The sequence below is a fragment of the Salmo salar genome, chromosome ssa25 (genome assembly GCF_905237065.1).
Source record: "Salmo salar chromosome ssa25, Ssal_v3.1, whole genome shotgun sequence".
NCBI classification, from domain to species: domain Eukaryota; kingdom Metazoa; phylum Chordata; class Actinopteri; order Salmoniformes; family Salmonidae; genus Salmo; species Salmo salar.
The window spans coordinates 32,368,073-32,389,826 of NC_059466.1; the positions used below are offsets into that span (position 1 = coordinate 32,368,073).

The following is a 21,754-nucleotide window of genomic DNA, read 5'->3' on the forward strand; positions in this document are numbered from 1 at the left end:
TTCAACGAACAGTGCACCTGCACTAGTTTGAATATCCTCAAGAACCATCTTGATATGATTTCAATGGCCAGAATGTTTTTTGGAGGACAAAGAAAAATGATTAAAAAAAGGAAAAGAAAATGAATATCGCAATCTTCCATGCTGTGAAGTAAGTTTTTGATCTCTCCCCAGAGAGGAACTAGCTCCTGTATGTAAGAGTAAACAATAATCTGGGGTTTTCACATGGCCTTTAACAGTTGGAGTTCCTGCGTTTCACTTCTCTAAAGGGGAAATTCATCAAACCTTTCAACGACGATATCAAATTCACCACCTGTTTTAACAATTCTCTAATGAAAAATGACAGGGATAAAATAAAATCAGTGTAGCTTGGACGTATGTATTTGCTTTGTCATTTAGTTTAAAATGTTTGGAAGTGTAATTTTATGACGACAAACCATACCCTAGATTTGGAATCCCAGAATTCACCCTGTTTTGACACCTCAGGATTTTCCCTAACTCTGAAGCACCCTGAAACACTTGAGCCCTCCTTACCCTATGATATGATTTCCCCCCCCCCCCCAAAAAAATCATAAATAAATCTATGAAAAGTGCCATTAAAAAATATAAAAAGCTATAGAAATAATTTAAAATATATTACAAAATAAATAAATTAAAGCAACACATCCCATTCAAAGAGTCTCCGGAATACCATGGCACATGTTCACACCCACCCACCATAAACCATCCTGACCTTAAGTGCTGAAGGTGTTCTCATACCACACAACAGTAATGAACGAGCAGGGCAGTGACATAAAACAATAAGGTTGAAAAAAGATTTGATGGAAAAAGACAAAGCATCTTCCCCTGCATCGTAGATGTTTTGGGGGGACTATAGAGTTGAGCACGCCACTTATTTCCTCTGCTACAGTAGTGTCAGTACTCAGTAGCCAGCCTGGGACTTCTCAGCCAGGATGGCTGCAGCCAGCTGCTGGGCGTCCATCACATGGGGGTTCCTCACCATCACCACCCTCACCAGCTCTGGGGGGAAAATGTTACACAGGTTGACAAACACATTCTCCCTCACGTCCTGGTATCTGCCCAGGGCAGGGGGCTCCTGGTGCTGGGGGGCCGTGGAGGTGTGGGTAAGAGGTGGAGGATGGGAGGAGGAAAGGGATTGAGGATGGGGAGAGTGTATCCCCCTGGGCCAGGGCGAGTGCCAGGGATGTTTGCGGCCCTCAGGCAGGGACTGGAAAGTGAAGGGCTCGTAGCAGGCCTGGGGGGGATGCTGGTAGTGGGGGTCCCATCTGGCCAGTCGCTGCTCCTGTCCTGGCCCAGGGTAGATCCTCCTTGGGTGGACAGGGGATTGCTTGTAGAGGTTGTTGTTGTCCTGCCAGATGGAGCCCCCCAGGTTATGCCCCAGAAGAGAGCTGTGAGAGTGGGAGTGGGGGCTTGAGGTCTGGGATAGAGGTTGGGGAGGGTACTTCCCAGAACAGCCAGAGTGGCTCCCCACAGACGGTTGCTGAAAATGAGGAGGAAGGTAGGAGAGCTGGGCCTTGAAGTGGTGGAGGGAGGAGGGAGGATCCTCCAGGCTGCTCTGAGCTAGAGGGTAGCCATGGTAGGAGCCTCCATGGGGGTGCTGGGTCAGACCAGGGGGTGGGTGGTTAGGGTGATGTGGGTAGCAGCTAGGGCAGTGATGGTGGTGGTGATGGGGATAGTGGCACTTGAGGCTGTCATCCAGCAGGGGATCAGGGGAGAAGGAGTCTGAGCTCACGCTGCCCTCGCTGCTGCAGTCAGACACCAGTGAGCCCGTCCGTAGGTCAGCCGGGAACAGCCGATCGGGGCTCCGCGGCACTACCAGGCTTAGGCTGGAGTAGGCCCTCATCAGGGAGTGGTAGCTTAGCTCCGGGGATTCACAGGTGGAGTATGACTTTGAGTGACCAAGCCCCGACAGCCCTGGAGCTCTGGAGGAAGTGTTCCCCCAGTCCTGAAGAGAGAAGCCGTGGCTGAAAGAAGGTCCCCCAGGAGCAGAAGCCAGGAGGCTGCTGCTGCAGCTGCTGCTACTGCTGCTGCTACTCCCTCTGCGGGCCTCTGCTTTAGTCCTCCTGCCTAGACGCTCTTCTAGGAGGTCGTTGTAGGAGGGGGCGCAAAGGCTGGGGTCCGACTGCCTCTTTGGGGGAGCTTGGTGGGGGTCTGGGAGCCCGTCTACCCTGGAGCTGCTGGACATGCTGTGACTCTTCACCATCAGAGCCTCGCCCACCCTTTTTGAGGAGGAGGTAGAGGATGAAGAGGAGTTCTTGGCACGCAGCTCATCGGCCACAGCGCGTTGGGGCTGACTGCCTCTCTCAGGGTGGAAGAACTTACACTTGTGGCCGTAAGTGCACTTCTTCCCTAAGGAGAGAATACAGGATGGTTAACTCTCAATTATGAGACAAGCCAAAAGAGGCTGAATGAATAATGCATAAGAGAGAATGGCTAGGTGTTACCATAGGGGCATTGCTGCTTCCTGTGTTCTGGGATAACTGGTCTCTTCCTCAGGAAGTTCTCCAGACTGGGACCATGGCGGCCCAGAGGATCATCAGGAGGCATGAACCTGGACACAACCACATACCAGACACACCATCAGATATCCACATATCAATCCCCTTGGAAAAACAACTCCAGATACTAATAGTGATTGGCTCTTTGTCCACTGTGTTGGTGGGACTTCCATACTTGTCATTGACGAACGTATACATGAGCAACCGCTCGTCAACAAACTTCTTCCACTCTGGCTTCTCATTGGCCAGGTCCCGGTAGTTGTCGTTAGAGACGATTATGCCGTCGGACTCGTAGGCCAGCTTGACGATGAAGCGGTCGTCATAGCAGACCACCCGGCGGCCCTGGACCCGACGAGATGGAGTGAACACAAGGATCTTGTCTTTCTCCAGATGCCGCAATATCTCCTGGTCTAGAGAGAGAAGAGAGAGAGAGAGAGAGAGAGAGGTATGCATTATGTGACGCAATTGCAGAGGCCAAATTGAGCTCTGTAGCACATCGCCATGCGCCTTTCAAATTTTGTAACTATTCGGAGGGCTCTGTATAGCTCCATATAGCTCCCAATTGACATGATTGGTTGACGGTAGGTGGGGGCAGGAGGTCCTGTATAGATACAAACTCACTTCCTTGACACTAAGGTAACCTGCCTAAATGACTACCGACCCGTAGCACTCACGCATGTAGCCATGAAATGCTTTGAAAGGCTGGTCATGGCTCAGATCAACACCATTATCCCAGAAACCCTAGACCCACTCAAATTTGTACACCGCCCCAACAGATCCACAGATGATGCAATCTCTATTGCACTCCACACTGACCTTTCCCACTTGGACAAAAGGAACACCTATGTGAGAATTAGTTTTATTGACTACGTGCTCAGTCCCCTCCTGTACTCCCTGTTCACTCATGACTGCATGGCCAGGCACGACTCCAACACCATCATTAAGTTTGCTGATGACACAACAGTGATAGGCCTGATCACCAACAATGATGAGACAGCCTATAGGGAGGAGGTCAGAGACCTGACCGTGTGGTGCCAGGACAACAACGTCTCCCTCAACGTGATCAAGACAAAGGAGATGATTGTGGACTACAGGAAAAGGAGGACCGACCGTGTCCCCCTTCTCATCAACATGGCTGCAGTGGAGTGGAACAGGTTGAGAACTTCAAGTTCCTTGGCGTCCACATCACCAACTAACATGGTCCAAGCACACCAAGACAGTCGTGAAGAGAGTATGACAAAACCTATTCCCCCTCAGGAGACTGAAAATGATTTGTCCTCAGATTCTCAAAAGGTTTTACAGCTGCACCATTGAGAGCATCCTGACGGGTTGCATCACTGCCTGGTATGGCAACTGCTCGGCCTCCGACTGCAAGGCACTACAGAGGGTAGGGCGTACGGCCCAGTACATCCCTGGGGCCAAGCTTCCTGCCATCCAGGACCTCTATACCAGGCGCTGTCAGAGGAAGGCCCTAAAAATTGTCAAAGACTCCAGCCACCCTAGTCATAGACTGTTCTCTCTGCTACCGCACAGCAAGCGGTACCGGAGCGCCAAGTCTAGGTCCAAGAGGCTTCTAAACAGCTTCTACCCTCAAGCCATAACACTCCTGAACAGCTAATCAAATGGCTACCCAGACTATTTGCATTGCCCCCCCCCCCCGTTGCTGCTACTCTCGGTTATTATCTATGCATAGCCACTTTAATAACTCTACCTACATGTACATAATTATCTCAGTTAGCTTGACACCGGTGCCCCTGCACATTGACACATTGACTCTGTACCGGTACCCCCTGTATAAAGCCCCGCTATTGTTATTTACTGCTGCTCTTTAATTATTTGCTATTCTTATCTCTTACTTTTTTTAGGTATTTTAAAAAAATCTGCATTGTTGGTTAACCTCTTGGGGCTAGGTGGGACGCTAGCGTGCCACCCGTGGTGCACTCCATCAACAGCAGGTGCATTTCAAGAGCGGCAAATTTGAATCCAAATAAATGTCAAAATTCAAATTTTTCAAAAATACAACTATTTTACACCATTTGAAAGATAAACATCTCCTTAATCTAACCACGTTTTACGATTTCAAAAAGGTTTTATGGCGAAAGCATAAATTTAGAGTATGTTAGGACAGTACATTTACAAGAGTTGTGTGTAATGTTTTGTCAAGTCAAAGACAGGGTCACCAAAACCATAAAACCAGCTAAAATGATGCACTAACCTTTTACAATCTCCATCAGATGACACTCCTAGGACATTATGTTAGACAATGCATGCATTTTTAGTTCTATCAAGTTCATATTTATATCCAAAAACAGCGTTTTACTATGGCATTGATGTTGAGGAAATCGTTTCCCTCCAATAACCGGCAGTCAAGTCAGCGTAACAAATTAAATAATTAAAATTAGAAAACATTGGTAAAATATTATATTGTCATTTAAAGAATTATAGATTTACATCTCTTGAACGCAATCAACTTGCCAGATTTAAAAATAACCTTACTGGGAAATCACACTTTGCAATAATCTGAGCACTGCGCCCAGAAAAATACGCGTTGCGATACAGACTAGACGTCATGTTGGGGAGATCTAAAATCGAAAATACTATGTAAATAATCCATTACCTTTGATTCTCTTCATCAGATGTCACTTCCAGGTATCACAGGTCCATAACGAATGTAGTTTTGTTCAAAAAAGCTCATCATTTATGTCCAAAAATCTCCGTCTCGTTAGCACATGATGTAAGCCAGCCGGACTTCTCGTCATGAACGAGGGGAAAAATATATTTCCGTTCGTTCAAACATGTCAAACGTTGTATAGCATAAATCATTAGGGCCTTTTTTAACCAGAACATGAATAATATTCAAGGTGGACGAATGCATACTCTTTTATAACGTATTGGAACGAGGGTACCCAAGATGAACTCGCGCGCCAGGTGTCTAATGGGACATCATCGTTCCATGGCTCTTGTTCGGTCAGATCTCCCTCCAGAAGACTCAAAACACTTTGTAAAGGCTGGTGACATCTAGTGGAAGCAATAGGAAGTGCCAAAATATTCCTAAACCCCTGTGTTTTTCAATGGGATAGGTTTAAAGTCAATACAACACATCAGGTATCCACTTCCTGTCAGAAAATGTCTCAGGGTTTTGCCTGCCAAATGAGATCTGTTATACTCACAGACACCATTCAAACAGTTTTGGAAACTTTAGAGTGTTTTCTATCCATATATAATAAGTATATGCATATTCTAGTTACTGGGTAGGATTAGTAACCAGATTAAATCGGGTACATTTTTTTTATCCAGACGTGCAAATGCTGCCCCCTAGACCCAACAGGTTAAGGGCTTGTAAGTAAGCATTTCACTAAGGTCTACACCTGTTGTGACAAATAACATTTGTTTTGATACTTTCACAACAGCTCTGTGTTGCTCTACAAAGCTCAAGAAGTGTGAATGCCCTGACTTCTGCAGAGGCCGTATCACCGTAAATGATGCAAGGCCAATAAAGACATCAGATTGACCATGCAGCGCATTTAATGGTGAGATGTCACATGGTGAGACATCGAAGCCTCCCACCATTAGCTCTGACAAATTGAAAACCCTAGTCATTGGCGACTCCATTACCCGCAGTATTAGACCCGCAGTAAAGAATCGGCCAGCGATCATACACTGTTTACCAGGTGGCAGGGCTACCGACGTTAAGGCTACTCTGAAGATGGGGCTGGCTAAGGCTAAAACTGGCGAGTGTAGAGAGTATAGGGATATTGTTATCCACGTCGGGCACCAACAATGTTATGATGAAACAGTCAGAGGTCACCAAGCGCAACATAGCTTCAGCGTGTAAATCAGCTAGAAAGACATGTCGGCATAGAGTAATTGTCTCTGGCCCCCTCTCAGTTAGGGGGAGTGATGAGCTCTACAGCAGTCTCACAACTCAATCTCTGGTTGAAAACTGTTTTCTGCCCCTCCCAAAAGATAGAATTTGTAGATAATTGGCCTTCTTTCTGGGACTCACCCACAAACAGGACCAAGCCTGGCCTACTGAGGAGTGACAGTCTCCATCCTAGCTGGAGGGGTGCTCTCATCTTATCTATGAACATAGGCAGGGCTCTAACTCCTCTAGCTCCACAATGAGATAGGGTGCAGGCCAGGCACCAGGCTGGTAGCCAGCCTGCCAGCTTAGTGGAGTCAGCCACAAGCACAGTCAGTGTAGTCAGCTCAGCTATCCCCATTGAGATGGTGTCTGTGCCTCAATTTAGGTTGGGATAAAACTAAACATGGCAGTGTTTGCTCTAGCAATCTCACTGGAATAAAGACCTCCATTCCTGTCATTATTGAAAGAGATTGTGATACAGTATCTCACATCTCAAAATAGGGCTACTTAATGTTTGATCCCTCACTTCCAAGGCAGTTATAGTCAATGAACTCATCACTGATCATAATCTTGATGTGATTGGCCTAACTGAATCATGGCATAAGCCTGATGAATTTACTATGTTAAATGAGGCCTCTCCTCCTGGTTACACTAGTGACCATATCCCCCGCGCTTCCCGCAAAAGCGGATGTGTTGCTAACATTTATGATAGCAAATTTCACTTCCCCCCCATAAAATGACTGTATACAGCGTTCCTCACTGAGTTCCCTGAATTCCTATCAGACCTTGTAGTCATGGCAGATAATATTCAAATTTTTGGTGACTTTAATATTCACATGGAAAAGTCCACAGACTCACTCCAAAAGGCTTTCGGAGACATGTTTTGTACAACATGTCTCCGGACCTACTCACTGCCACAGTCATACTCTGGACCTAGTTTTGTCCCGTGGAATAAATATTGTGGATCTTAATGTTTTTCCTCATAATCCTGGACTATCGGACCACCATTTATTACGTTTGCAATCGCAACAAATAATCTGCTCAGACCCCAACCAAGGGTCATCAAAAGCTGTGCTATAAATTCTCGAACAACCCAAAGATTCCTAGATGTCCTTCCAAACTCCCTCCACCTACCCAAGGACGTCAGAGTACAAAAATCTGTTAACCACCTAACTGAGGAACTAAATTTAACCTTGTGTAATACCCTAGATGCAGTCGCACCACAAAAAACAAAAAACATTTGTCATAAGAAACTAGCTCCCTGGTATACAGAAAATACCCAAGCCCTGAAGCAAGCTTCCAGAAAGTTGGAATGGAAATGGCACTACACCAAACTGGAAGTCTTCCGATTAGCTTGGAAAAACAGTACCATGCAGTATCGAAGAGCCCTCACTGCCGCTCGATCATCATATTTTTCCAAATTAATTGAGGAGAATAAGAACAATTCAAAATGTATTTTTGATACTGTCGCAAAGCTAACTAAAAAGCAGCATTCCCCAAGAGAGGATGGCTTTCAGTCCAGCAGTGATAAATTCATGAACTTCTTTGACGAAAAGATCATGATCATTAGAAAGCAAATTACGGACTCCTCTTTAAATCTGCGTATTTCTCCGACGCTCAGTTGTTCTGAGTCTGTACAACACTGCCAGGGCCTAGGATCAAGGGAGACACTCAAGTTTTTTAATACTATATCTCTTGACACATTGATGAAAATAGTCATGGCCTCTAAACCTTCAAGCTGCATACTGGACCCTATTCCAACTAAACTACTGAAAGAGCTGCTTCCTGTGCTTGGCCCTCCACTGTTGAACATAATAAACGCCTCCCTATCCACCGGATGTGTACCAAACTCACTAAAAGTGGCAGTAATAAAGCCTCTCTTGAAAAAGCCAAACCTTGACACAGAAAATATAAAAAACTATCGGACTATATCGAATCTCCCATTCCTCTCAAAACTTTTTGAAAAAAATGTTGCACAGCAACTCACAGCCTTCCTGAAGGCAAACAATGTATATGAAACACTTCAGTCTGGTTTTAGACCCCATCATAGCACTGAGACTGCACTAGTGAAGGTGGTAAATGACCTTTCAATGGCATCAGACCAAGGCTCTGCATCTGTCCTCGTGCTCCTGGACCTTAGTGCTGCTTTTGATACCATCGATCACCACGTTCTTTTGGAGAGATTGGAAACCCAAATTGGTCTACACGGACAAGTTCTGGCCTGGTTTAGATCTTATCTGTCAGAAAGATATCAGTTTGTCTCTGTGGATGGTTTGTCCTCTGACAATTCAACTGTAAATTTCGGTGTTCCTCAAGGTTCCGTTTTAGGACCACTATTGTTTTCACTATATATTTTTACCTCTTGGTGATGTCATTCAGAAACATAATGTTAACTTTCACTGCTATGCGGACGATACACAGCTGTACATTTCATTAAAACATGGTGAAGCCCCAACATTTCCCTCCCTGGAAGACTGTGTTTCAGACATAAGGAAGTGGATGGCGGCAAATGTTTTACTTTTAAACTCGGACAAAACAAAGATGCTAGTTCTAGGTCCCAAGAAACAAAAAGATATCTGTTGGATCTGACAACTAATCTTGATGGTTGTACAGTTGTCTCAAATAAAAGGACCTCAGTGTTACTCTGGACCCTGATCTCTCTTTTGATGAACATATCAAGACTGTTTCAAGGACAGCTTTTTTCCATCTACATAACATTACAAAAATCTGAAACTTTCTGTCCAAAAATGATGCAGAAAAATTAATCCATGCTTTTGTCACTTCTAGATTAGACATGCTCTACTTTCCGTCTACCTAGATGAAGCACTAAATACACTTCAGTTGGTGATAAACAACACTCTTTCCGTGGCCTCCAACTTCTCTTGAATGCTCGTATAACAAAATGCATGCTCTTCAACCGATCGCTGCCCGCACCTGCCCGCCTGTCCAGCATCACTACTCTGGACGGTTCTGACTTAGAATATGTGGACAACTACAAATACCTAGATGTCTGGCTAGACTGTAAACTCTCCTTCCAGACTCACATTAAGCATCTCCAATCCAAAGTTAAATCTAGAATCAGCTTCCTATTTCGCAACAAAGCCTCCTTCACTCATGCTGCCAAACGTAGCCTCGTAAAACTGACTATCCTACCGATCCTTGACTTCAGCGATGTCATTTACAAAATAGCCTCCAACATTCTACTCAGCAAATTGGATGCAGTCTATCACAGTGCCAACCGTTTTGTCACCAAAGCCCCATATTTTACCCACCACTGCAACCTGTATGCTCTCGTTGGCTGGTCCTCGCTACATATTCGTCGCCAAACCCACTGGCTCCAGGTCATCTATAGGTCCTTGCTAGGTAAAGCTCCGCCTTATCTCAGCTCACTGGTCACCATAGCAACTCCCATCCGTAGCATTCGCTCCAGCAGGTATATTTCACTGGTCATCCCCAAAGCCAACACCTCCTTTGGCCGCCTTTCCTTCTGCTGCCAATGACTGGAACGAATTGCAAAAATCTCTGAAGTTGGAGACTTATATCTCCCTCACTAACTTTAAGCGTCAGCTGTCAGAGCAGCTTACCAATCGCTGCAGCTGTACACAGCCCATCTGTAAATAGCCAATCCAACCAACTACCTACCTCATCCCCATATTTGTTTTTGTTTTTCTGCTCTTTTGCACACCAATATTTCTACTTGCACATCCCCATCTGCACATATCACTCCAGTGTAAATTGTTAAATTGTAATTACTTCGCCACTATCGGCCTATTTATTGCCTTAGTTCCTTACTTCATTTACACACACTTTATACAGATGTTTCTATTGTTATTGACTGTACGTTTGTTTATCCCATGTGTAACTTTGTGTTGTTGTCTATTGTCGCACTGCTTTGCTTTATCTTGGCCAGGTCGCAGTTGTAAATGAGAACTTGTTCTCAACTGGCCTACCTCGTTAAAAAAATTAAAAAAAATAAAAAAACATGGCTGCTAGAATCTTGACCAGAACCAAAAATTGTGATCATATTACTCCAGTGCTAGCCTCTCTACACTGGCTTCCTGTTAAGGCTTGGGCTGATGTCAAGGTTTTACTGCTAACCTACAAAGCATTACATGGGCTTGCTCCTACCAATCTTTCCAATTTGGTCCTGCCGTACATACCTACACGAACGAACCAGTCACGGACCGGTGCCTATCCATGTGAGACGCAGACTCAGTTTCAACCTTTAGGTCTTTATTGAAAACTCATCTCTTCAGTAGGTCCTATTATTGAGTGTAGTCTGGCCCAGGGGTGTGAAGGTGAACGGAAAGGCACTGGAGCGACGAACCTCCCTTGCTGTCTCTACCTGGCCGGTTCCCCTCTCTCCACTGGGATTTTCTGCCTCTAACCCTATTACAGGGGCTGAGTCACTGGCTTACTGGTGCTCTTCCATGCCGTCCCTAGGAGGGGTGCGTCACTTGAGTGGGTTGAGTCACTGACGTGATCTTCCTGTCCGGGTTGGCGCCCCCCCTCGGGTTCGTGCCGTGGGGGAGATCTTCGTGGGCTATACTCTGCCTTGTCTCAGGGTAGTAAGTTGGTGGGGGCGGTGCTTTGGCGAAGTGGGTGGGGTTATATCCTGCCTGTTTGGCCCTGTCCGGGGGTATTGTCGGACGGGCCACAGTGTCTCCCGTCCCCTCCTATCTCAGCCTCCAGTATTTATGCTGCAATAGTTATTTATGCTGCAATAGGATCAGTCTGTTATATCTGGAGTATTTCTCCTGTCTTATCCGGTGTCCTTTGTGAATTTAATTAAGTATGCTCCCTCTAACTCTCTCTCTTTCTCTTTCTCTTTTTTCTCTCTTCTCTCGGAGGACCTGAGCCCTAGGACCATCCCTCAGGACTACCTGGCCTGATGACTCCTTGCTGTCTCCAGTCCACCTGCTGCTGCTCCAGTTTCAACTGTTCTGCCTGCGGCTATGGAACCCTGACCTGTTCACCGGACGTGCTACCTTGCCCCATACCTGCTGTTTTCGACTCTCTCTCTCTACTGCACCTGCTGTCTCTAACTCTGAATGATCAGCTATGAAAAGCCAACTGACATTTACTCCTGAGGTGCTGACCTGTTGCACCCTCTACAACCACTGTGATTATTATTATTTGACCCTGCTGGTCATCTATGAACGTTTGAACAATCTTGGCCATGTACTCTTATAATCTCCACCCGGCACAGCCAGAAGAGGACTGGCCACATACCTAAGAGCCTGGTTCCTCTCTAGGTTTCTTCCTAGGTTCCTGCCTTTCTAGGGAGTTTTTCCTAGCCACCATGCTTCTACATCTGCATTGCTTGCTGTTTGGGTTTTAGGCTGGGTTTCTGTATAGCACTTATGACATCGGCTGATATAAAAAGGGCTTTATAAATACATTTGATTGATTGATTGAACTTATACAGTATAAGATAAACTAGGAACTTAGGTGCAGAAATCGACTATGGCTTCAGACCTTTAGTCTGGTGAGACATGTAAAAAACAATATATTAAGATGGCGCCGACAGAGAGGGCTGCCTCGCTTCTAGTCCTTTGGAAACTTTGCAGTACACTCGCAATAACATCTGCTAACCATGTGTATGTAACCAATAACATTTCTTTTGATTTGATTTGAATTCATGAACAAAGCTACCGAGCGTTTGTGTGTGATTCTTCTCTGATGAAACATTTAAATGTCAAGTAGCCTAACACCAGGGCTCGGCTTGTGCCTATAGAGAATGTAAAAGTACGCAATTCCCACCGATATGCAAATAAGCAATGATATCGGTAAAAGGTTAGACAAGTCTATAACAGTCTAAAGTGGCTACAGGTTTGTCCTTGAATTGGTGTGGCATTTGCATCCCTCGCCTTTGCAACCATGAAAAACACTTTAAAATTGACAAATAGTTACACATCATATATGTTTTTGTTTATATTGAACTTTTATCAATGATAAAACATAATGCAAGTCCTTTATACTGCAAAAATGTATGTTTTGCATTGAAACAAAGTAACAAAGTTCAATTAAGGGAAATTACATTGGGAGCAAAATTATTAATCTTATCCTCCATTTCTGTCCTCTCTAGTGGACATCAGTTCTTGGTCCGTATCTCTGAGGCCATACAAGCCACTGTATTAAGTCATGTTGTCCCTTTGAGAGGACATTCTGGGATGTTCAATGATATCATGTGTGGGGGTATGACCTTGACAACTTTCTCTTCCTGGTAGAAAAAAATGGCTGCCGTCAGAATCAGCACATTTTATGGAAATTTGAAAAGAAGTGTGTGTAATTAATAATTATAATTTTTGTCAGTTTGATATTCAAATTGTTTCTAGCAAGTGAATATCTCAGGAATAGTTAAATGAGTTGGCAGGACTGTGTAGTAATTGTTTCACATTAAATAAGCGCTAAATAAGAGCTTATTAAGAAATGTCCTCTATAGTAGACACTCTATATATAGACACCCAGATGCCACAATGATGTTTTTCACCTACTGTACCCATTGACTGTAATGCACATGTTTTCATATTTAAATCCTAATGACCACTACAGGGGACAATTTTGCACTTGGCATAAAATATAAATAACAATATTTTTTCTAAACACATTTTTGGTAACATGTTTTTTTCCACCGCAAACACTTAGGTTATGTAAAAAAAAAAATTAAATCCAAACTTTTTTTGTGGGGTCTCAGGAGGATAGATTTTTTCCGTTTTTTTTTATGGTTAATGACCTGAGATTTGAGCATCCTCAATTACCTAAAATGTGTTATTGGTGTTGCTGTCCTTTGACAGTAAAGGGAAGACACAAATGTTGGGAGAAAGAGGTGATTTAAAACAGGAGTGAGGGTGGAGTTTAATCAAAATAAGGTGGGGGTTTGGTGGAGAGTTATGGAATGTTGGGGGTGCACGTGGAAATGCTGGTTAACCTGTGATGAGGGTGTCCGGTCTGGATTGTTCCTTTCTCCAGGCGGGCACAAACACAGTGATGTCACGGTGACCGCGCTCCAGGAACCAATCAACAGCCAGCTGGATGCCGTGACAGGAGAACACTTCCTTATTCCCATGGCTGTGGAAAAACATACACAAATTCATGGTCATGAAATTCTTGGTGTCTTCGTTTATTTCTATAATACTACAGAATAAAGATTAGAAGAGCTAGTGGATGAGGTTTTTCAGAGTGAAAAGGAACATGAGTAAAGTGTTTCTGAATAGAGCAGCAGTTTGTGTTGACTCACCTCATGGCTACATTACTCCCATCCACCACCACAGGCCTGATGTTCTCCTTGTCATCCAACAGCAGCTGGGAGGAGCAGTCCAGCCTGCAGGAGTCCAGTGAGGAGGAGGATAAGGAGGAGGAGGGCGAGTGGGAGGTGGCCGACCCCCCAGCCTGATCCGTCTCTGACTTGGTGCCCAGTTTGACCAGTTCTCCCAGTATGTCATTGATGAGGGCGTCAGGCCCTAGCTTCTGCACAACCAGCAGAACCAGCTCCTCAGAGTAGCCCAGCTTCAGGGCAAACTCCATCTTGGAGCGATACTCTGTGAAGGGGTTGGTGGAGTGTTTTGGGTCCCTAGAATGGGGGCTCTGTGCCGGGCCCTGCCCAGCAGGGTGACAGGGGTGCGGGTGGGTGGTCTGAGCATCAGAACCAGAGCCATGTTGGACCCCCCGCTCATCCTCGCTGTCCGACGCAGCACTCTCTTCAGAGGAGTTACTACAACTACTACTACTGCTGCTACTACTGACACTGCTATGGGTGCCTCCTACCTCCGTCTCGTCCCTCTCCAAGGCTCCTGAGTGGGTGCCGACTGTGGCACTCAAGCTGGCCTGGCGGTCGGTGCCTTCCACGTGGAGGTAGTCCAAATCCAGCGCCAGGTTGAGGATGTGGCCTGTTTCATCCTCCAGATGGTCCTTCAGGCCCATGAAGCCAACTCATACATCCAGTATCTAACACCGGACCTCTGACCCCAGACGACCCCAATGTCACTGATGCTGACGGGCTGCTCTTTGACCAATCCTGAGACAGAAGCCTGGGGGAGAGGGAGGGGCATTGGTCAGACTGGTTTCCTCATGTAAATCTGGGGAATTTTCAATACATTTCTATTTGAACTTTTCGTAATGTTACAATTAAACCCCAAGTGATTTGACTCCTATTTCCTAACTTGTTGAAATACTTTATAACAGCCAGAGTAAATCACTGGGGCCAGCCCTCCCTTCCAACACCCATGCTGCAGGCGGTAGGTAACCTTGAATAGTTCTAATTGAGTAACCTGAGCTGTAGTAGAGCTTATTAAGCGTTAGGCTGAATGACACACCAAATGCATCTCCAAAATGGCAGGTTTAAAACCGTAATTTCCATCATTCACTTCAACTGATTTGCATTTTAGCAGCGATGAGATCAGCAGTCAGAGAAGCTCTCAATCAACATCGGTGTTAACAACACACCGTGCTAAGACACACAAACATGGCGGAATTGACACTCAATAACATACTCTACATTGCACCTACACCCATACAGGAGAATGCAGGATGGTATTTTTTTGTCTTGACATGATTTAAAGGGGACTCTTTACATCCACCACCTGATGTTCAAACTAGGATCAGTGGTCGTGTGCAGCCCTGGCTGAGGTTTGTGATTTGCTGAAACAAAGAAAGACCTGTTCTAATGGGTCAGCCTCCTAATTGCTCAGTGACCCCTTTAAAAGAGACATGTATTACAGCATCATCCGAGCACGGTGACACACTAATCTAGTGACCCAGGGCAACCTGGACTCAGGGGTATACATAATATAATAAACAATTAGGGTTAGGAGTTAAGGTTAGGGTTAAGGTTAGGAGTTAGGTTAAAGAGTTAAGGTTAGGGGAAGGGTTAGCTAACATGCTAAATTGTTGCAAAGTAGCTAAAAAGTAGTAAGTAGTTGCACAGTTGCTAATTAGCTAAAATGCTGAAGTTGTCAGTGATGAGATTTGAACACGGAATCATTGGGTTGCTAGACGTTCGTGTTATACTATTATTGTGTGTGTCTGCATGTATAAGTAGGGTAAAGGTGGGATCTCAGTACCGGAAAAAAGGCCTCCTAATGACCTGCCCCTCAGTATCCAAGCTGCTGCCCCATTGTGGGTCACTATGAATGCCACAAGATGGCTGAAATCATTTTGTCCTCCAACAACAAAAGGGGCACAAACAAAGAAAGCGAGTGTGTGTATGTGTGTGTGTGTGTGTGTGTGTGTGTGTGTGAGTGTGTGTGTGTGTGTGTGTGGGGGGGGGCTAAAGTGTGTCTGGCCTGCCGTCCCCAAACAAAGCCGCTGCCATCCCAATCTGGACTCCTCCGACAGACCATTGTTCCACAGCGGCGTACGGTGTGCACAGACAGAGGATGGGGATATTCAAACACACACACACACACCACACACACACCACATACAATTACCCCATCAGAATCAGAACAGACGTACTTGTGCAGGCCTGAGTCACTGCTCACCAGATGAAGTGTTTAAACATGATAAGACACTAGACACACACCTACACACTCACCAACACACACACACCATCACTACAAACACACCAACATGAACACACACACACCAACACGAACACACACACCAACACTACACACACACCAACACTACACACACACTCTTATTCTCTCCCACTTTAAACACAAACACACAACCTCCAAATTTTACCCAAACAATCTTCCAAACATACACAGACACCATTAAAATCTTCCACAAGCAGTGAATAAGGAGGTCAGAATATTTCCATGTTTCTACACATCATAGATCTACTCATTCTCCCCATGAAGATAAGTAGTACAATGCAGTGCTCAGTCCATTGATTGTACTGTAGTCAGATGTAAAGGACCATGGCTGAATAGACACTGAATTGAAATTACAATGTAGAAAGGTCCAAGGCTTTGAGATCAGATTAATGAATACCCAAAGTCCTTTGACTCATTTATAGAGGACTGTGTCCATTACTTCTTTATATGATGACTTAAGTGTAATCTTGTTTTATTAAACGCAACAACAGAAACCAGACCTATTCTGTATTAGAGATGAAGAGAAACTTGAATGGCTATTTAGAAAATAAGTGACCCTGGTTGCACATTTTATTTTGCAAACAATAAGCACAGGCACTAGCAGTCCTAGAAACTCCAAAACTGCTCTCCCCTCTGCACTGCCTCAGTCTCCAGCAAAGATGAGTGGAAGTAAATGTAAAGCTAGACTTCCAGCTGGAGAGAGATACAAATAAAGACAAAGAATGATATGGAAAAATGGAAATAAAGGGTAAGCTAGATCTAGACATGGAGATAGAGACAGCGATGGAAGTGGGCGTTAAGGTCCTACTACAGTGAGCAGATGCTGCAGCATCCTCCTCAGTGTCCGAGCCTGCTGTACCTGGGGCTGGGGGAGAGAGCCAGGGTTAGCCCCCTTAGGCCCTGCTATCTCCCCTGGGGCTGGGACAGACCTGACCTATTCCCCTCAGAATGCTGAGCCATGACACTCCGAAGTCTGCACTGAGCCAGGGACAAAGAAAGGGAGGTAAGAGGAGTGAAAGAGAGGGGGGAGGAGGGACAGGGGGAGTGTATAGGCAGCAGGGGCAACAGATGCCTACTGAAACCACAGGGGACCAGGGAAACTGGCGCTCAGTAAAGGCTGATACATATCACCACTGTCATGTGACCCGGTAATGGACCTCACTTTAACCCCTCAGCACAGACATCTCTCTCTCTTGCTTCTCTCTCTCGCTCTCTGAATTAAATTAAATGGGGCTTTATTGGCATGGGAACATTGCCAAAGCAAGTGAAATAAACAATAAACAAAAGTTAAACATTTTTAATATTAAAATTTAACAGTAAATATTGCACTCAAAAATACATTTCATGTGTTATATTATCAGCTGTGTACAGTGTTTTAGCAATGTGCAAATACTTCTAGTACAAATAGTAGAGGAAGATAAATAAACAGATAAATATCGGTTGTATTTACAATGTTGTTTGTGCTCCACTGGTTGCCCTTTTCTCATGGCAACAGGCCACAAATCTTACTGCTGTGATTGCACACTGCGGTATTTCTCCTGACAGATAGATATGTGAGTTTATCAGTGTTTGATTTGTTTTAAAATTCTTTGTGGGTCTGTGTGATCTGTGGCAGGAGGTTAGGAAGTGCAGCTCAGTTTCCACCTCATATTGTGGGCAGTGTGCACGTAGTCTGTCTTCTCTTGAGAGCCAGGTCTGCCTATGGCGACCTCTATCAATAACAACGCTCACTGTATCTGTACATAGCGACAGTGGACAGGTTGTCTCTCTCTCTCGCTCTCTCAGACAAAATATTCAAGTATGTTTTATTTTCATTGGCAGCAATCGCTGACCTGTCTTTCCCTGTCATTAAACATGAAGACTGGTGACTCTGAAAGCGCCTGACTACATGGATTGAACAATTCGATCTTTCAAACATAAACTGTATCTTTAGCCCAAAGGTGAAATGAAAAGCTTCAACACTAACACACTCCATCTTGTATTGTCTATTCCAACACTGTTTTATGGGTTAGTGCTATCCGGGATCCTAGGGCCATCCATACCCATAACCCTTATCTAACACTAACCTTAACCATTTTAAATGTAAACTTCAATGAGGTAGGGATTCCCTGGTTGCTATGTTCCGAGTATAAACATAATAATGTATGCCATTTAGCAGCCGCTTTTGCGCAAAGCAACTTACAATCATGCATGCATACATTTTACATATGGGTGGCGCCTGGAATCAAACCCATAACCCTGGCGGTGCAAGCGCCCTACTCTACCAACTGAGCTACAGAGGACCACATAGCTATGTTTAGGACAATTAGCATCTTACATCTTTACTGTTTTACTGATAGTATACCGGTATTATTAAGTATAGTCTATTTATCAATGAATTTATCATAGATATCAAATGAATAAATAATCAAACTGGGATTAAGCTTATCTATTAGTAGATATATTTAAGATTGTTTCCCACCAAGAATTCGGAAAACAAAAACGCTTAATCAAACACTTAAAGTAAATCACATAATCAATGAAAAATGTGCACTAAACTGTGCAAAGGTCAGGACCAGACAGGGAAAAAATTGGACTTCAGATGTAGTTTTTACACCTGTTGTAACTATAAAATGAGCGTATTTAACTGCCTATACAAATGTTTATTAAAAGACTTACCACAGGCTTCAAGGAAGACAAAAAAACAGCAACACAAATACAGAAGGAACTCCTAGAGATATGCTCCGGACAGAATAGCTTTGGTCATTCCAGCATAGCAAAAGGACTTTCTCAGCTTTTTCAAATGTTCAAAAATGTTTGTACATACAAATCCAGGTTCTATGTATCCAGCAGAGAATTAATAAAATGAGAAAAAATCCAAAGGGAGGTGTAGTGAATCAAGCTTCCTTGTAGTACAGTGGTCCAAACTCAACTCAACGCCTTTTTAGGTTTGGTAGTGCTGCAGTCTGGTCCCAAGGCAGGAGGGTTGAACAATGTGAGTGTGAACAGATGGAGCTGCAGTGTCTACCATTCATTTCCCCATTACACACAGTCTGCCTAGTGACCAATAAGAGCACAGCAGTGACCACCACCAAGCCGTCTGCTCCAGCACACGTTTATTCGCACGCACGCACGTACACGCACTCACGCACACGCACCACCCTTGACCCCCTCCACCTCAACATACACACACCAACCTATCCCCCCATCACATACACACAAACACACACACCACCCTAAACCCACTACCTCGACCCCCCTTCCCCTCCCCACACACAAACACACCAATATGGCAATAAAATAAGCACCTCTCCCTTCCTTCCACCCCACCCCTCTAGCTCGAGCCATGAATGGACAAGGGGCGTGCACTGACAATGGCAGTCAAACAAAAGGGTCCCGGCCGGCGGGCAGCTGCAGAGGCACCGGGCTGCAGCCATTACAGAGCGGCGGCCTTGCCCTGGGGAACACCTGGCTCACTGGGGACCACTGTCTCCCTTGGCCCCTTTGTCCCCCAGAGGGTGGGGGGTGGGCAGACAATAAGCTGAATTATGTTAAAAGTAGTGCATATTCCTAAATGGTGTTAGAAGAGATGGAATGGGGAAGGGGGAGGATGGGAAAGAAGGAAAAAAGAGGGGGAAAGTTAAGATGGGGTTGTGGAGGGAGACCCTGCAAAAATGTTCAGTGTCATTGGAGGTCCAGAGAGAAAGAGAGAGGGAGAGCAAGAGAGAAAGAGAGAGAGAGGGGGTGAGGGCAGGGCGGTCCTAATTGTTTGGACACACTTCAACAAAATGGTGCGCTCTTTTCAAAGGAATCGGATGGCGACAGACAGGGATTACTTTCGGACTTTGAGGTTATCAAAGAGTCAGGGTGAGGCAACAGTTAAACAACTGGGGTTGGTAACTCTCTGTCCCTGAGAGCCAAGGAGACATCGCATTACCTTTCCTCTCCAGTTACTGTGACAACATGTATCCCATTATCACCTACAGACACATATTTGCATATAACACAGAAACCCCAAATGCAATATCTCCCAGGCACAAAGCCAAACTCAACTCTACACACCGCTTTATCAACAATAGAGAGTTGTACATGTTGGATTCTTCTTCTGCCATAAACAAAACACAGAACAAGCAAACTCATGCCTTACATCTAAAAAAAATACAGTCTCACTAAAGGCGTCTTAGAGGTGCTCCAGCACGTTTTAATTTGATAAAAAGAAAAGTGTTGACTTAGTGAAATACACTTAAACCAGTAATGCGTATCTATCCCTAGTCCTGTTGAGATCTGTTGCTAATGGTACCTTTACTTACACCTAATGGTGCCTTCAGAATGATTAAAAACATGAGTTTCAGAAGATTAGCTTGAACTACACCCCGACTCGTAATTTACTGAGTTTCCGAATTGTGACTTTTCATCACTGACCTTTCACCTTTTCTACCAAAAGACAACAAGAAATCTGTTTTTGACAACTAAACTCAGCAAAAAAATAAACCCCCTTTCACTGTCAACTGCGTTTATTTTCAGCAAACTTAACATGTGTAAATATTTGTATGAACATAAGATTCAACAACTGAGACATAAACTGAACAAGTTCCACAGACATGTGACTAACAGAAATGGTCATGCCCCTGAACAAAGAGGGGGGGGGGGGCAAAATCAAAAGTAACAGTCAATATCTGGTGTAGCCACCAGCTGCATCAAGTACTGCAGTGCATCTCCTCCTCATGGACTGCACCAGATTTGCCAGTTCTTGCTGTGAGATGTTACTCTTCCACCAAGGTACCTGCAAGTTCCCGGACATTTCTGGGGGGAATGGCCCTAGCCCTCACCCTCCGATCCAACAGGTCCCAGACATGCTCAATGGGATTGAGATCCGGGCTCTTCACTGGCCATGGCAGAACACTGACATTCCTGTCTTGCAGGAAAATCACACACAAAACGAGCAGTATGGCTGGTGGCATTCTCATGCAGGAGGGTCATGTCAGGATGAGCCTGCAGGAAGGGTACCACATGAGGGAGGAGGATGTTTGCCCTGTAACGCACAGCGTTGAGATTGCCTGCAATGACAACAAGCTCAGTCTGATGATGCTGTGACACACCGCCTCAGACCATGACGGACCCTCCACCTCCAAATCGATCCCGCTCCAGTGTAGGCCTCGGTGTAATGCTCATTCCTTTGACGATAAACGCGAATCCGACCATCACCCCTGGTGAGACAAAACCACGACTCGTCAGTAAAGAGCACTTTTTGCCAGTCCTGTCTGGTCCAGAGACAGTGGGTTTGTGCCCATAGGCGACATTGTTGCCAGTGATGTCTGGTGAGGACCTGCCTTACAACAGGCCTACAAGCCCTCAGTCCAGCCTCTCTCAGCCTATTGCAGACCATCTGAGCACTGATGGAGGGATTGTGCATTCCTGGTGTAACTCAGGCAGTTGTTGTTGCCATCCTGTACCTGTCCCGCAGGTGTGATGTTCAGATGTACCAATCCTGTGCAGGTGTTGTTACACATGGTATGCCACTGCGAGGACAATCAGTTGTCTGTCCTGTAGCACTGTCTTAGACATCTCACAGTACAAACATTGCCCTGGCCAAATCTGCAGTCCTCATGCCTAAGCCACATTCACAAAGATGAGCAGGGACCATGGACATCTTTCTTTTGGTGATTTTCAGAGTCAGTAGAAAGGCCTCTTTAGTGTCCTAAGTTTTCAGGACTGTGACCTTAATTGCCTACCGTCTGTAAGCTGTTAGTGTCTTAACAACTGTTCCACAGGTGCATGTTCATAATTTTTTAATTTTACTTTTATTTAACTAGGCAAGTCAGTTAAGAACAAATTCTTATTTTCAATGACGG

The 21,754-nt window shown here is 45.0% G+C and overlaps 1 protein-coding gene across 1 annotated transcript; it reads right to left on the bottom strand.

The window, feature by feature from the left end:
* Nucleotides 1-585: 585 nt before the first annotated feature.
* LOC106586615 (probable ribonuclease ZC3H12C) lies at nt 586-19,002 on the bottom strand. Its single transcript, XM_014174097.2, has 6 exons — nt 18,582-19,002; nt 13,622-14,411; nt 13,313-13,452; nt 2,692-2,926; nt 2,463-2,569; nt 586-2,367 (listed from the first exon to the last, which is right to left on the bottom strand). Exons 2-6 carry the CDS (start codon nt 14,302-14,304, stop codon nt 920-922), a joined length of 2,613 nt encoding a protein of 870 aa, XP_014029572.1. The 5' UTR covers nt 14,305-14,411; nt 18,582-19,002; the 3' UTR covers nt 586-919.
* Nucleotides 19,003-21,754: the final 2,752 nt, after the last annotated feature.

Coding starts and splice junctions, on each gene's coding strand:
- LOC106586615 (XM_014174097.2), bottom strand. CDS start 14,304: ATGGGCCTGAAGGACCATCTGGAGGATGAAACAGGCCACATCCTCAAC. Junction 13,453..13,621: donor GGGAGTAATGTAGCCATGAG/GTGAGTCAACAC, acceptor GTTTTTCCACAG/CCATGGGAATAAGGAAGTGT. Junction 2,368..2,462: donor GAAGCAGCAATGCCCCTATG/GTAACACCTAGC, acceptor TTCTCTCCTTAG/GGAAGAAGTGCACTTACGGC.